General features: G+C 43.0%; 5 protein-coding genes and 1 long non-coding RNA gene across 7 annotated transcripts; 3 read left to right on the top strand and 3 right to left on the bottom strand.

Annotated features, from left to right (window-relative positions):
- Nucleotides 1-20: 20 nt before the first annotated feature.
- On the top strand, nt 21-2129 carry LOC135331587 (4-pyridoxate dehydrogenase-like). Its single transcript, XM_064526807.1, has 2 exons — nt 21-162; nt 251-2129. Exons 1-2 carry the CDS (start codon nt 74-76, stop codon nt 1989-1991), a joined length of 1830 nt encoding a protein of 609 aa, XP_064382877.1. The 5' UTR covers nt 21-73; the 3' UTR covers nt 1992-2129.
- Nucleotides 2064-4519, top strand: LOC135331591 (uncharacterized). 2 transcript variants are annotated; one of them, XM_064526813.1, is made up of 7 exons: nt 2064-2202; nt 2286-2582; nt 2642-3140; nt 3209-3319; nt 3587-3744; nt 3879-3941; nt 4005-4519. In XM_064526813.1, exons 1-7 carry the CDS (start codon nt 2173-2175, stop codon nt 4068-4070), a joined length of 1224 nt encoding a protein of 407 aa, XP_064382883.1. In that variant the 5' UTR covers nt 2064-2172; the 3' UTR covers nt 4071-4519. The 2 variants fall into 2 exon arrangements, with proteins under 2 accessions (XP_064382883.1, XP_064382884.1); XM_064526814.1 differs by having other exon boundaries at nt 3230-3319.
- LOC135331593 (protein 4.1-like) lies at nt 4158-6713 on the bottom strand. The gene is made up of 10 exons (XM_064526815.1): nt 6575-6713; nt 6298-6402; nt 5913-5955; nt 5784-5859; nt 5474-5692; nt 5162-5249; nt 5006-5106; nt 4886-4949; nt 4710-4807; nt 4158-4516 (listed from the first exon to the last, which is right to left on the bottom strand). The coding sequence occupies exons 1-10, from the start codon at nt 6638-6640 to the stop codon at nt 4333-4335; spliced, it is 1044 nt and encodes a 347-aa protein (XP_064382885.1). The 5' UTR covers nt 6641-6713; the 3' UTR covers nt 4158-4332.
- Nucleotides 6714-7151, top strand: LOC135331597 (uncharacterized). The gene is made up of 2 exons (XR_010393042.1): nt 6714-6763; nt 6818-7151. It is a non-coding gene; the product is annotated as an uncharacterized LOC135331597 (long non-coding RNA).
- Nucleotides 7108-10532, bottom strand: LOC135331585 (MICOS complex subunit MIC60-like). The gene is made up of 9 exons (XM_064526804.1): nt 10370-10532; nt 9646-10281; nt 9333-9473; nt 9113-9278; nt 8786-9065; nt 8519-8652; nt 8355-8458; nt 7980-8223; nt 7108-7815 (listed from the first exon to the last, which is right to left on the bottom strand). The coding sequence occupies exons 1-9, from the start codon at nt 10421-10423 to the stop codon at nt 7226-7228; spliced, it is 2349 nt and encodes a 782-aa protein (XP_064382874.1). The 5' UTR covers nt 10424-10532; the 3' UTR covers nt 7108-7225.
- A 130-nt stretch (nt 10533-10662) lies between these two features.
- LOC135331580 (uncharacterized) lies at nt 10663-12618 on the bottom strand. Its single transcript, XM_064526793.1, has 3 exons — nt 12463-12618; nt 11675-12387; nt 10663-11503 (listed from the first exon to the last, which is right to left on the bottom strand). The coding sequence occupies exons 1-3, from the start codon at nt 12542-12544 to the stop codon at nt 10733-10735; spliced, it is 1566 nt and encodes a 521-aa protein (XP_064382863.1). The 5' UTR covers nt 12545-12618; the 3' UTR covers nt 10663-10732.
- Between the last annotated feature and the right edge of the window lie 33 nt (nt 12619-12651).

Genomic DNA, 12651 nt, shown 5'->3' on the forward strand with positions numbered 1-12651 from the left:
CAGCATGGAAGAGAGCCCTTGCATTTACCTATTTCCTATGGCCCAATACTGATCACAAAGACTTAAAGAGAAGATGGGACTGACAAGATTTTTCTGCTATGTTGGAATGCTGTATGGAATAGTGGTTGTTGCTCTCTGGGACCCAAAGAATTACTCATACAAGTAAATAGTATTAAAGTAGCTGATCTTCCATTTTGCATAATTAACTGGACTCTTCTATGACATAATTTTATCATTGGTTTCTATGCAGGCCACTACCTGATGTGTATGCGTTTGACTACATCATTATTGGAGCCGGGACAGCAGGCAGTGTGTTGGCAAATAGACTCAGTGAAAACCCAAATGTAACGGTATTAGTAATCGAAGCTGGGAAACATGATTACGATTGGTCCTTTGGAGTCCCTTCATCATTCACCAACGTTCAGATGAGAAAGGAGTACGATTGGATGTATCAGACAATACCTCAGAGCTCAGGTTGCGAGTTCCTAAAGAAACAGGTTGCACAGTGGCCATTAGGAAAGACGATGGGAGGCACTAGCTCCTCTAATTCAATGCTATACGCCAGAGGGAACAAAGCTGATTACGAACAATGGAAGGAGGGTGGTGCAGAAGGTTGGGGTTATGAAGACGTGCTACCGTATTTCAAAAAGGCCGAATCTTATAAAGGTGTTGATATGAACTTTGAATACCATGGAACGAACGGACCCATTTCAGTAAGCAAGCATACTTTTGTAACACCCCTGGCACACGCTTTGGTCAATGCAAGCAAGGAGCTTGGATATGATGTCGTAGACTATAATGGTAAGTCTCAATTGGGATTCAGTTTGACTCAGAACACAATCGAACGTGGAATTAGATCATCACCAGCCAGTGCGTATCTGCATCCGATAAGAAAGCGTGAGAATCTCTGGGTCCTAAAAGAACACATGGTTCGTAGCTTGAAGATTGAGAACAATACCGTTGTCGGTGTGTACTACACCTCTACTGCAGATTACCATTATGGAGGAGAACAAACTATACGAGTCGCTAGAGAAGTTATTATTTCCGCTGGCCCAGTAAACTCCCCAATTATTCTCATGCTGTCTGGAATTGGTCGTAAAGAACATTTGGATCAAGTCCCTATAACACAAGTACAAGAGCTTCCAGTTGGTAGGAACTTACAAGACAGTGTAATGATTCCTATACCGGTGATCCTCGATGATGACTCCCCTACTAGCGGTAACACTATCTCAGACGAGCTATTGCAATCACCCCTATCAATGATGCAGTATTGGCTGACTGGAGATGGTCCTCTCTCGTCCACAGCATTCGAAGTTGTGGGGTTTGTGAGGTCTGGTTTAGAGCCACCTGGAAGTGGACCAGATTTGCAGATTCTCCTCTATAATCGATTCATGGGACCAGACTTGATGAGACTGCTCGGAATCACAACACAAGGAATGACATATTTATGGGGCTATGATTTAATTACGGACAAATTCAAGTCTGGATACGTACTTTTTGTTGTTCTTCTACATCCAAGAAGCCGCGGCTATGTACAGATGGACACTGTTCGCTCCCCACTCCAAATGCCTTATATCAACCCTGACTATTTATCAGAAAAAGAGGACATTGAGATTCTGTTGAAGGGCATTCGAAAAGCCCAAGCATTGCTCAAAACAACTGCCTTCAGCAAATTCAAGGGACGTATGCCGGCTGAAGATTCAAACTCTCAATTTTCCTATGACTCTGATGAATTCTGGCGATGGTACATACCTCGAATTTCGCTGCCTGGTTACAGTCCATCTGGAACCTGCAAAATGGGTGGAGCTAATGACCTTTCGGCTGTTGTTGATCCCACACTGAAAGTAAAAGGTGTTGAGGGTGTGAGGGTTGTGGATGCGTCAATTATGCCTCAGGCTATCTCTGGGAACACGTATGCAGCTACTATGATGATTGCTGAGAAGACTGCAGATTCAATAAAGAACTATTGGAAGCCCATTGAAAGAATGTAGATTGATTAGGTCTTAATTTTGTGCATATACATGTGTAACAATATAATTATTTACTTGTGCAATCACACAGTTCTCTCATATTACACAAATTACACAATGTAATATGAGAGACGTCTAGCTGGGTGAGATAAAACCATGCTGACCACCTCAACCCTTCAGAATCAGGAAAAGAGAGAAAATAATGTTTGCAGTTTGCTTAATCTTCCTTGGTGTAAGTACAAACTATATAGATCTAGAGAAGTCTTTAAGTATTTGCTGCATAGATACTTTTATAATGCTATCATCACACTGCAGGTCACTGCACTGGTGCAAAGTCAGCCACAGTATGAGGTGCAACTTGAGTTGCCTGTCGGGTTTTTTTACCGCTCTGGCTTTCTAAGCCAGTTGGCCGATGGCACTTGTTGCTCACCCAATGAAACAGCGTGCCACACTAGTTGCAATCAAACTCAAATCACCCTCTGCTTCAGAGAGACTTCCAATAATACGGACATGAACAACTGCACATTGGGAGAAATGACCTTTATTACAGGAGCTGGCAGTGGTATTTATACCTTCAGTGCGACAGGAGCTACTACTACCACTACTTATCCTGTGAGTGTTGCTGGTGTGTATAATTATTTATAGTCAATTGCGTTTATTTATATATATAGGGAAGCTATCAGCTCTACTATGAAATATCTGCTTTGCATCCAATAAGAAGTATTGAAAGTGGAAACAGTACATTCAACAATTCAGTAAACGTCCAAAATGATTTAGTTGTGCTGTCTGGGGAGAGGACCAACCTCATATTTCGTGCTATGACGTTGGTTTGCAAAGAAGGCTACTTTGGTCCTGACTGTGGCAGTCCTTGTATTTCGCAAAACGACTCCACTGGACACTTCACTTGTGGTGTGAATGGTGCCAAGGTGTGTCTCCCTGGTTATCAGAACCCTGAGACCAACTGTGTGGAAGAAGCACCTACAGAACCTACTACTACAGCTCAAGGGGGTCAAGCATCTGCAGTTGGTGTCCCGATGATAGTGGGTGGGGCAGTTGGGGGAATCGTGTTGCTATTACTCATCATCCTTGTTATCATGATTGTGGCTGCGTTAATTTGGAGGCGAAGGTCGAAGAGACAAGGGAAGGTCCGTTTTGAAGGAAATTCAGTAGGTAAGTCCGTTAGTTTATATTTGTAGCTGCTACATAACTGTACTGTAATTTTGACGATATAATTGCAGTGTTTAGTTCACTCCAAACAGACAGCCCAGAGAACTCGAGTGAGAATAATAATAATGGTGGCGCCGAAGCGACAGTGCCTGTAATGTACACCAAGGTCAACAAAGACATATGTAAGTTAATTGATATGCCCCATTGGAGTATTCAACACAAATACTCTATAGCTGAAGCTTTGTTGTCAGTTCTACACTTGCTCATTGACCTCCCACGGTAACCTAGTCAGGCTCTAAATGCATCTAAGGTGTTAAGTACCCTCTTCAGTTACTAACAAACATCATAACACCCAACTAGTGATATTGACATGACAAAATAATTGTCCAACAACCAATGCATGTGCTGTGACAAACACCATTGAAATGCATGTATATATCAACATGCAGACACACAGAGAGAGGAGGCCCCTCCAATCATCCCGTATACAGGGGAGCCGTACATGGAGGTGGCGAGGACTGGACTGTTTGCCACTCCTGGGCAAAGGGCTCTACCAGAGATAGTCATGGCTAGTAGTCCGGGGTATGCTGAAGTGCATCGACCTCAGGTAGCCATATTATCTCTTTATCACAATGTCACGTTTCGTATAGTGTCCAACACTAGCGCTATTCAATTCACCGTATTATTGAAGCGTGACTATTGTGTACGTATCATAATACTCGTGCTGTGTTCATCCTACAGGTTGTTTATGCTGACCTGAATATCTCTAAAGTCAGAACTCAGGCTACAGCTCAACTGTCAATGGTAAGCTAATACTGTTCATTGTGTACAGCTACAATACCATACCCCCTCTCCCCTTCCCTACAGACCGACTCTGACAATGATGTCATTCAGTACTCACGTGTTTTGAGCAAGAATGAATTAATGATTTAGTCATGTGTAAAACTATGCTAAATATACTGTGTCGTATTTTTATACTGCCAAGTTTAACTAATCTGTGCTCTTCATTTTTAATACATATACCGGTATAATATAATGTTTAACAACTTTACAATGGAACAAAAAATACATTATGTGTAGCTATGAGTAAAAAAGAATGAACAGTCTCTCTATAATTATAAGTATGTATAATACTCTATTTAGTGTCCATGAATAAAAATCAGTGGCTAGACACTGCAGACAGTTAGTTCTCAGATCACATGGTCCTTCGCCCACTCCTGTTCCGAGAGCTAATCCTCTCAAATCTTCGTGATGAGCGACGTGATTGTGTCCCCTCTTGCAAGAGCTTGAACTGAGTGCGGCCACTGAAGCGGAAGGTGGAGCCTCGTCTGAAGAGAGAGTTGGTTGAGGGGCGGCGAATGTTGTCAGTCCTCACAGTCCTACAGGGAAAAGAATGAATGATAATAAAACGTTTGGTAGTTATAGTGAGTCAACATACACTGTGCATACACTGTGCACACACTTACTAATACCCGGTAGGTAAATCTGCATAAAAAACTACTGGATTCTAGCTCAATATATTTACATTGGATGCCAATCTAGGAAATTTGTATTATACATGACTGTACTGACCTGAAGAAAGTATGATGTTCCACACATGACTTCCAGAGGGTCTTACAAATTTGCCTGGTGGGGCAGTGGAACACAATCACCTCAGTGTACTTCTCAGTCTAAGAGTTGACAAGTACATAACAATCTATTAGAACTATACTGTATGCTGTGAATGGTGCTATATACAAGAAACTTACAGGTGGTGTTACCATCTCAAAGAGAATCTGCTTTCCTTTGAAGTTTACTCCAGCAATACGAACCCTGGGCCAAAAAACAATCATAATCGAGTACATTTGCCATAGCAATGTTTGGGTTACCATGGGAAGTTGTTGAGGGGAGTGAGGAAAGGCTGCTCCCCACAAAACACAGTCACTCCTTTAGCCGATATGCCCAAGAGCAAGTTGATACTGGATATATCCTAAAATCAATACAAGAACAAACATGAGAAACTATCGGCTTTTTAACACACTTACAAGTACAGGATGAAAGTCCATTCCATATCTCTCCAATCTGCAGGCAACGTCTAGGAAGCGTTTGTCACATTCAGCAGGCAGGAGACCACTAGGGAATGGAATGTAAACAATGTACTAAAGTCATCAATCATCAATGTCGGGGTACATTCCTTTACTGATTGAGGTTACCACACATATACATGTACAAACAAGCTCAGAACACGCTCAGACAATTATTATACAGGTACAAACATAACGGTGTATGGAACAAGCTCAGAATGCTAGAGGCAAATAGAGGTAGAATATTATAATGGGTCGTAGTTTCCTACTCACTGGTTCCTTTGGTGCAGTTCAGCCACTTTGCTCTTAAACTCTAAAGGCTTGTCCTCTAGACTGGGGAAGTCGTCGAGGTAACCGTCTGAATGATCAACTGGGTCAAAGTCCCCAGCCTCCCCCTGCACTATGAGACTGTTCATCACTGCCAGGGTGTCCTCAGAGCAAAACAGCTTCTCATTGAGCAAGTCCTCTTTAAGTTGGAGCGCAAGGAAGTATCTGAAAGAGGGAAAGGAAACGATATGCAGTAATAAAGTGTGACTGTGCTTAGTTGTGTGCAGGCTGTGATGTGGGTGAGTGTTTAAGTCACCTTGTAGCTTCCTCAAACAAGAAGGTGACTGAAACTGGGTAAAGCTTGACTCGGAATCTGAAGTTGAATCTTCCCTCTGCAGGTAAAAGGTCATTTTATAATTAGGAAGGAGATATTACATGTACTCACTTTTGACTTGTTTTTTGATAATCTTCTGAGGGTCCAACCAGTGCTGTGGAGAGAGAAAGAGAGATCATACTGTGACATTCAGCTGTTGTATCATTCGGTCTTAACCTAACAGTCTTTTCTTGGTTAACTCAAACTGAGAATGTACACTGTATGCATAGGGGTAGCTAGGCAAGATGGTGTGCATGATGTGCACAGGGGTAGCTAGGCAAGATGCATGTTACATGGTGTGTGTAATTATGGTTGACCTTGCAAATTAAGGGGGAGTGCTTCACTAAGGGAAGTTGGAATGCACACCACACTACCTCGAGGATCAGTGTACCATTGAATCCAAACTGGGCTCCCTTATCTGAACCCATCGTATGTACATATTAAACAAATGCCATACCACTTGTTCTTTGCTGTCCAGGTACTGTAGTCCAAAATAGTCTGTCTCCTCTAGACCCAAGTGCTTGAACACCTCTGACAGCAGCACCTCACCGATAGTGCGTTTCTGTGAAACAGTAATTTCATCAATCTTACTTCATCAATCTTATTTTATCAACCTTTCAATGAATTGATACAGCACAAGCAGTGTGTGTGCCAACAATCAAAACATGGGTGTGGCACACTGTGATCAGACTGGTGTGTGCCTTTACTATACTATAAAGCTTTGAAAAACTTACATTGACATCAATACTGACGGTGGATCCGTCCAGAACCTCTACTTGACAAGCAAAAACCTCCGCCATGGTGTGATATTCGTACGGCTTGTAGATCGACTTGGCTGTAGCGCAACACTAAAGTACAAAGGTCAATTGGTGGCAATGACGTCATACCTACCGAAGCATACCAACACACAAATTTTCCTGGTGGTGAGCTCCTAGTGCAGTGCAGTGTAATCCACCTTTCCCACGAAATTTAATCAGGTCCTATCATGCTGACGATGAAACTAAGCAGGATCACTCTGAAAATGTCAGACTTGGAGGAGTACGAGCAACTCAAGCGTGCCAAAGAGAAACTGATGGACACCGACGACCCTCCACCCACTACCACCCCTCAGAAGGGAGAGCCATCCACCGCCACTGGACCCAAGTTTGATAAACCAAGCAGAAGTGTCCCCCGATCATCAACACCTGAACACTCTACATAATGACTTTATATGTTTTGCTCGCTTTATAATATCATAATAGCTCTGTACATGCAATCTTGTTCACTCTTTTCAAAAATTTAACAATCAAAGATAATTATACACAATTACAACCACTCCATATATTAAAAGAACACTAATTGCAAACAAATTTGAACAATACAGCAACAATACAAAAAGGTACGGTTCAATTGAATGCTATGTTGGTGGCTGAGGTATAAGTCTGAATTACTCTAACAGCTTGCTGAGTCTCTAAATATAGCCTAGCATCCTCCAGCCAGTCTCGGGCCACTCGCCCAGACTCGTTACGCAAATGACTCATATACCAGACAGCTTTCTCAAGATCGCCCCTCTGCACTGAACTATTGGCAAGACTCAGCAACTCAAATGTGTCCAAACGATCAATATCTTTTGTTTCCTTTACTCCCCGCAAGTTAAACACCAGTAGCGATTGAAGAAAGGATAACGCATAAGTGCCTAGTCCACCTCCATTCTCAGGAACAAGTGAAACACGTTTGCTAATTTGATAGACCTTCTGAAACCGTTCCTGCAGACCAGACTCAGATTGGATCCCAGCAGCAGACTCACTCGAAGCTTGTTTGGGTATTGACTCGATGACGGACAGTACAAAGTTGTCTCCACGGGCTGCTTTGCGAAGAGAAGCAATTTCTTTTGAGATGGTGAATCGATCGTCAGGATTTGCGTTGGCTTGATCCAGTGCTCCAATCAGAGTGTCACAAGCATTACGGATGATCTGTTGATGACGAGTCAGCTCACCTGAAGTGGGAAATATAATTATTAGTTTTGAAAAATATTTCAGCTAATTACAGTAGAATTAAACCATATCAACAAAAATTATGGATACAGGAGTACACAAAAAAAGTACAAACACATAATTATACAGGTTTAATGTACATACACATAATTATAATTATATGTACCTGCATTGGCAATTGTGTTGACCATGGACTCTATTCCTCTAAGCCGTGCCATGGCCTTGCTCATTTCAATCTGGTATTGGGCCTCCTGTTCGATAAGTTTCAGCTCCAGTTCCTGTGACCATACAGATGCTAGTTCATCGGCCTGGGAGCTCAGGGCATCTCTGAGGTGGCTAGCATGTGCCTCACTCTGAAGGCGAATCTTCTCTCTCAGTTCAGCTTCAAACTCATAGGCAATCTCAGACTCCTGCATATGTGAACAAAAACATTTACCAATGGCTACTGTAAATCAATACATATACATGCACACAAGCACAGAAAGTACACTGATTAAAAACCTCGTTATGATTAGCCTAGCAACCATACTCCATAGGTTACCTTTCTGGCATATTCCTGATCCATTTGAAGCCTTTGTCTTTGAAGTTTTAGCTTCACTTTCTCAACAGCAAGTTCTTCAAGTTTTTGCTTCTGCTTGTCAAGAGCTGCACACAAAGACAAATGGATTATGCAACCAGCACAGGGACATTCTAGTACATACACACCTGCTCCCAGAGAGGTTGCCTTTTCCTGTTCTATCTCATCCAGTTTCTGCTTAAGGACATCAATCCTCTTACTCTGCATGAGAATGATAGCCTCTTGCTTCAGATCTGCCTGGGGTGGAACCGTACCAAGCTCTCTGTATAAAAGAGATGATGGCACAGTCACAAAAACAGGCAGTCAAAATAGCTTTGTTTACAAAATCTAAAGCCAACGAAATGCGTGGTTTTTTAAGTAAAAGTTGTATACATAATTTTATTATAAACACCTACTTCTGCAGCTGCTCTCTGTTCCTTCTTGTCTCTTCATGATAGTCTCTCAGAACCTCACTGGAAGTCTCTGCCTCAAGAAGGTTGTTCTCCCCTACGTCAAGGTCAGCCATCAGTTTGGTGACGTCTCCTTCAATCTCCTCAGCCTTTGACTTCAGTCCCACCTCCCCAGCAGCTATGAGGATGGAGCTGATATCAGCAGTTTTTTCCTGGAGCTTGAGAGTAGCTTCATCAAGCTCCCTCTTTCTGTCTTCAATAGCCACCTCAGAACTTGCAATGTCCTCTGACAATCAGACAATAAAAGCAAGTGTTTTTTGTGGTTCTTTTTACCTGCCAGTGTCTCCATGGTGCCCGTACCATCATGATTGTTCTTGATGACCTCAAACATATTCTGTTGGTGTGACTTAACTGCTTCTATGACAGCACCCTGTGCTGTGGCCACCTTACTGGACAGAGCTTTGAGATCTGCAAACGTTTCTTGAAGCTTGGCATCGACCTACATGTATGATATCAGATATACGATGCGTGCTAGGAGACAAAGATGTACTACTTTGGAGGTGTCTTGCATCCACTGTTCCCTGACAGATTGAGAGCTCTGATGGTCCTTGACTTGCTCTGATAGGATCTTCTCAGCCACCCTCTCTGTCTCCTCCCTCACAGAGGCCACAGCACTCTCAACAGGGTACAACGTCTGGGACGAAATAACAACATTGTCATGACAGCAACTATTCACAACGAATTATAGCAGCATAACCCTAAGCTGAAATAATAGTTGTTTAATAATGCGATATGTATGTTTGTAATAATCATATGTTTGTAATAATCATAAGGCAAGGCCGCTGTGCTCATAAAGTTTACTGTACCTGTTTAGGAGTTTGTTTTTCAACTGGCAAGACATCAGGCTCAATGGGAGGGTCCTCATCCACCAGTTTCTCAATAGTTTCCACCTCGGTAGCCATTGCTGCATCAACTGGGGTACTCTCAGGCTGTTGCTGTGCGGCAATAGGAGTCGATTCAATAATGGGAGAATCTTCCGGTGTTGCTTTAGGTGGCTTAGTGAGCTCAGGCTGTGATACTGTAGGTGTTCTTTCAGAAATAGTCTCTTTCTCTACTGGAGGAATATCTATTTTGGGCTTCTCAGTAACGGTTTCGATCTTAGTAGCAGCAGGTTTGATAATTTTGGGAGCAACAATTACATGTGTGTCTTTACTTCGTTCAGCTTTATACACAAGTTCAACTTTTTTCGAGTTCTGGGTAGAGCCGATAATGCTTTTCCACTGTCCTGTCACAGAATCTGTCACACTGCTGAACCCTGGGAGGTACTCGTTGACTATGTTCTTAAACCTTGGGTCATAGCTCGAGTATACAATGGATCCAGCTGCTGTTGCCCCAACACCTGTGAGCATGTAGAGCAGTAACTTCCTTGCACCAGATCCACCACCACCACCAGTAGCTCCAGTTTGCTGCCACCTAACCATATGATTGGGACTGAATCTAGCCTGGAGAATAGTGTGCATTAATCAGAATCGACATTTCTTTTTGCGGTACTATGCATCATAATTAGATCTATACATGTATATAACTTACATTTATCCCCCTTGTAGCAGAACAAGGAACAGTCAAGGCTCGGTGCAGAGACATTCTCACTCGGTTCTTCTCAGCTAGCTCAGTGCAGATTGAATTGTAGTCTCGTAGCCAGACTTTTTACTTTGGGGGTGCGTGTCAGTATTCCTCTTAGTCTCGTTCTCAGTCCAACTTTCTCTAACCTACATGTAATGCCTTGTTGCACATCCGACCTGGAATCGAGGCTAGCAGTGACATAGCCTCGAATAGTAGTCAGCGCGCCAACACAAGTTTGCGCATGCGCATTTATCAGAGAATACTGCAAAGCAACACTAACACACTAATTATCATAAAGTACACAATAATTATATAACTGCTAGAGTGTTGTTAGGCATTTGTGTTCTGATAACCGGTGAACGATGCAAAAAGTCCACTTGGGTAGTTACTTAGGCGTTCAATGTTTCCACAAGCTAGAGGAACTGCGACACCATCAACATCCTGAACCACGACTAGAGAGTGGCCGACAATCGTGTGTGGGCCAAACACAGGGACGTAGTGGGAAGAGGAACGATCAACTTGTCTTTGAGAACCTGGGGCTATTGGAATAGCAGAGCCAAGGTTCCCAATCAAGAAAGCATCGCCAGTTTTGATATTGTTGCTAGAAAGAGGTCTGCTGAAAATTGATCCAGTAGGTTTGGAGAAGATGGCCCCAAGAGCTTCTGCAGTACAATTTTTAGGATCGCTAACCATCCCTTCACGGATTATGAGTGAAATATTCCTTTGGCGAATCGATTGGATGTGTGGCTGAATGAACGTACGGTCGAGAGGACTTGTTTGATAGAAAATGACTGAACCAAAGATGTCCTTGCCAGAGAATTTAGCCTTAGCCACTTGGGGGGCAACCTTATCGAATCGAGCACATGCATCAGGCGCAGAATCCAGGCCTCCTACTCGGACAGATACAAAATGGTTATTGGCAGGAGAGAAAAATGTGGATAATGGGATGAGCCCAAGCTGAGTGTCAGTACAGCAAAGACGCATACGACCATCCACTTGTTGTAGAGGGCCACATTTTACAACCAAGTCTCCAAATCGACAGAGTCTGTGTTCTTCCATTGTACAGTCTGGGAAGGTGTGTAGGTCTGAGTCACCAGCAACCTATTAAATGTGTGCACGTATGTGTATGCCATTGTACTAGAGAACATATCAATCAATGAGTGGGTGTGTATGTGAGAAGCCATTGACTGGGTTAACATAATAACAATTATTACCGAGTGGGTGTACGACTGCAGGTAGTTATTTTACAGTGGGTGTAATGCATATCTTTACCGCAGCTCTCAATCCATTGCAGGAGTTTCCAGAGTCAGGTTGCCCGAAATGAAGACTCCATGTCCTGTCCCTGACTGCCGTAGTATCACCGACCACTTGCACTAGGTCGACAAAGATCTTGGCACTGTCTTGGCCAGCTACATGACGGATCACAATTTCCCCTTGAAGAACACCATTATCAAAAGCAGCCCTCAAGTTTTTCACTCTGCAACCGAGTGGCTCAATGTTTGCACATATAAACCTATTGTTTGGAGATCCTGGGTAATGGATAACCAGTGCTCGACCAATAACAGATTGTGGGCCATACAAATTGAGAAGAGGATCGACAAAAAACTGTTGTTGCTGATCATTTCGAAGACGGCCAAGCTTCCCACTAAAATCTCCAACTTCACAAGATGTTGCATTATTTACATTGCAATTTACGTTGTATTCTTCAGGATTGTTGAATTGATTAGTCGGGTCGTAATGTCCTCCTACTTCTAAATCTGAGCATGGAAAGTCCTTCAGTAGGGCATCTCGGACAGGGTACTCATGTGCGTGCCATGGATAAGTCCCACTAAACTGATTAAGACCTTCCAAGTTGACGTTAATTTCAGTTGGGGCACCTCTTGTCGGCTGATAGAACTGAACATATCCCCTCACTCCTCCTTGGTCAAACACGGCCTGCACATTGATAGAGCCATCACTGCGACCTTTGTAGCAACCATTGAAGGCTAGAAAAGAGAGAACATTACTTCACATTAAAACAATTCAGGCTTCATGCAAAACTAGGATAACTACACTCTTACATGGAGGAGGATATTTAAAAGTAGCACTGGCCAGGGACACTAAAGCCAACAAGAGCACTATACGTTGCATTTGGAGCGACATACTGCTGTAGGTGCAGCGAGTACTGTACTACTGGAAACTGTAAGGAAGGAGGTCAAGGTTGTGTGTATTGTTACGTTGTTTGTGGTTGCGCATGTTGCGCAGCGGCG

This window comes from Halichondria panicea, chromosome 2 (genome assembly GCF_963675165.1).
Source record: "Halichondria panicea chromosome 2, odHalPani1.1, whole genome shotgun sequence".
NCBI lineage: Eukaryota > Metazoa > Porifera > Demospongiae > Suberitida > Halichondriidae > Halichondria > Halichondria panicea.

Coding starts and splice junctions, on each gene's coding strand:
- LOC135331587 (XM_064526807.1), top strand. CDS start 74: ATGGGACTGACAAGATTTTTCTGCTATGTTGGAATGCTGTATGGAATA. Junction 163..250: donor CCAAAGAATTACTCATACAA/GTAAATAGTATT, acceptor GTTTCTATGCAG/GCCACTACCTGATGTGTATG.
- LOC135331591 (XM_064526813.1), top strand. CDS start 2,173: ATGTTTGCAGTTTGCTTAATCTTCCTTGGT. Junction 2,583..2,641: donor CTACTACCACTACTTATCCT/GTGAGTGTTGCT, acceptor TTATATATATAG/GGAAGCTATCAGCTCTACTA. Junction 3,141..3,208: donor TTTTGAAGGAAATTCAGTAG/GTAAGTCCGTTA, acceptor ATATAATTGCAG/TGTTTAGTTCACTCCAAACA.
- LOC135331593 (XM_064526815.1), bottom strand. CDS start 6,640: ATGGCGGAGGTTTTTGCTTGTCAAGTAGAGGTTCTGGACGGATCCACC. Junction 5,693..5,783: donor TTGTTTGAGGAAGCTACAAG/GTGACTTAAACA, acceptor TCCCTCTTTCAG/ATACTTCCTTGCGCTCCAAC. Junction 5,107..5,161: donor TGGACTTTCATCCTGTACTT/GTAAGTGTGTTA, acceptor TATTGATTTTAG/GATATATCCAGTATCAACTT.
- LOC135331585 (XM_064526804.1), bottom strand. CDS start 10,423: ATGTCTCTGCACCGAGCCTTGACTGTTCCTTGTTCTGCTACAAGGGGG. Junction 9,279..9,332: donor GGATGCAAGACACCTCCAAA/GTAGTACATCTT, acceptor TCATACATGTAG/GTCGATGCCAAGCTTCAAGA. Junction 8,224..8,354: donor ATCAGGAATATGCCAGAAAG/GTAACCTATGGA, acceptor TCACATATGCAG/GAGTCTGAGATTGCCTATGA.
- LOC135331580 (XM_064526793.1), bottom strand. CDS start 12,544: ATGTCGCTCCAAATGCAACGTATAGTGCTCTTGTTGGCTTTAGTGTCC. Junction 12,388..12,462: donor TTTTAAATATCCTCCTCCAT/GTAAGAGTGTAG, acceptor TCTCTTTTCTAG/CCTTCAATGGTTGCTACAAA. Junction 11,504..11,674: donor GCAATGGATTGAGAGCTGCG/GTAAAGATATGC, acceptor CACATTTAATAG/GTTGCTGGTGACTCAGACCT.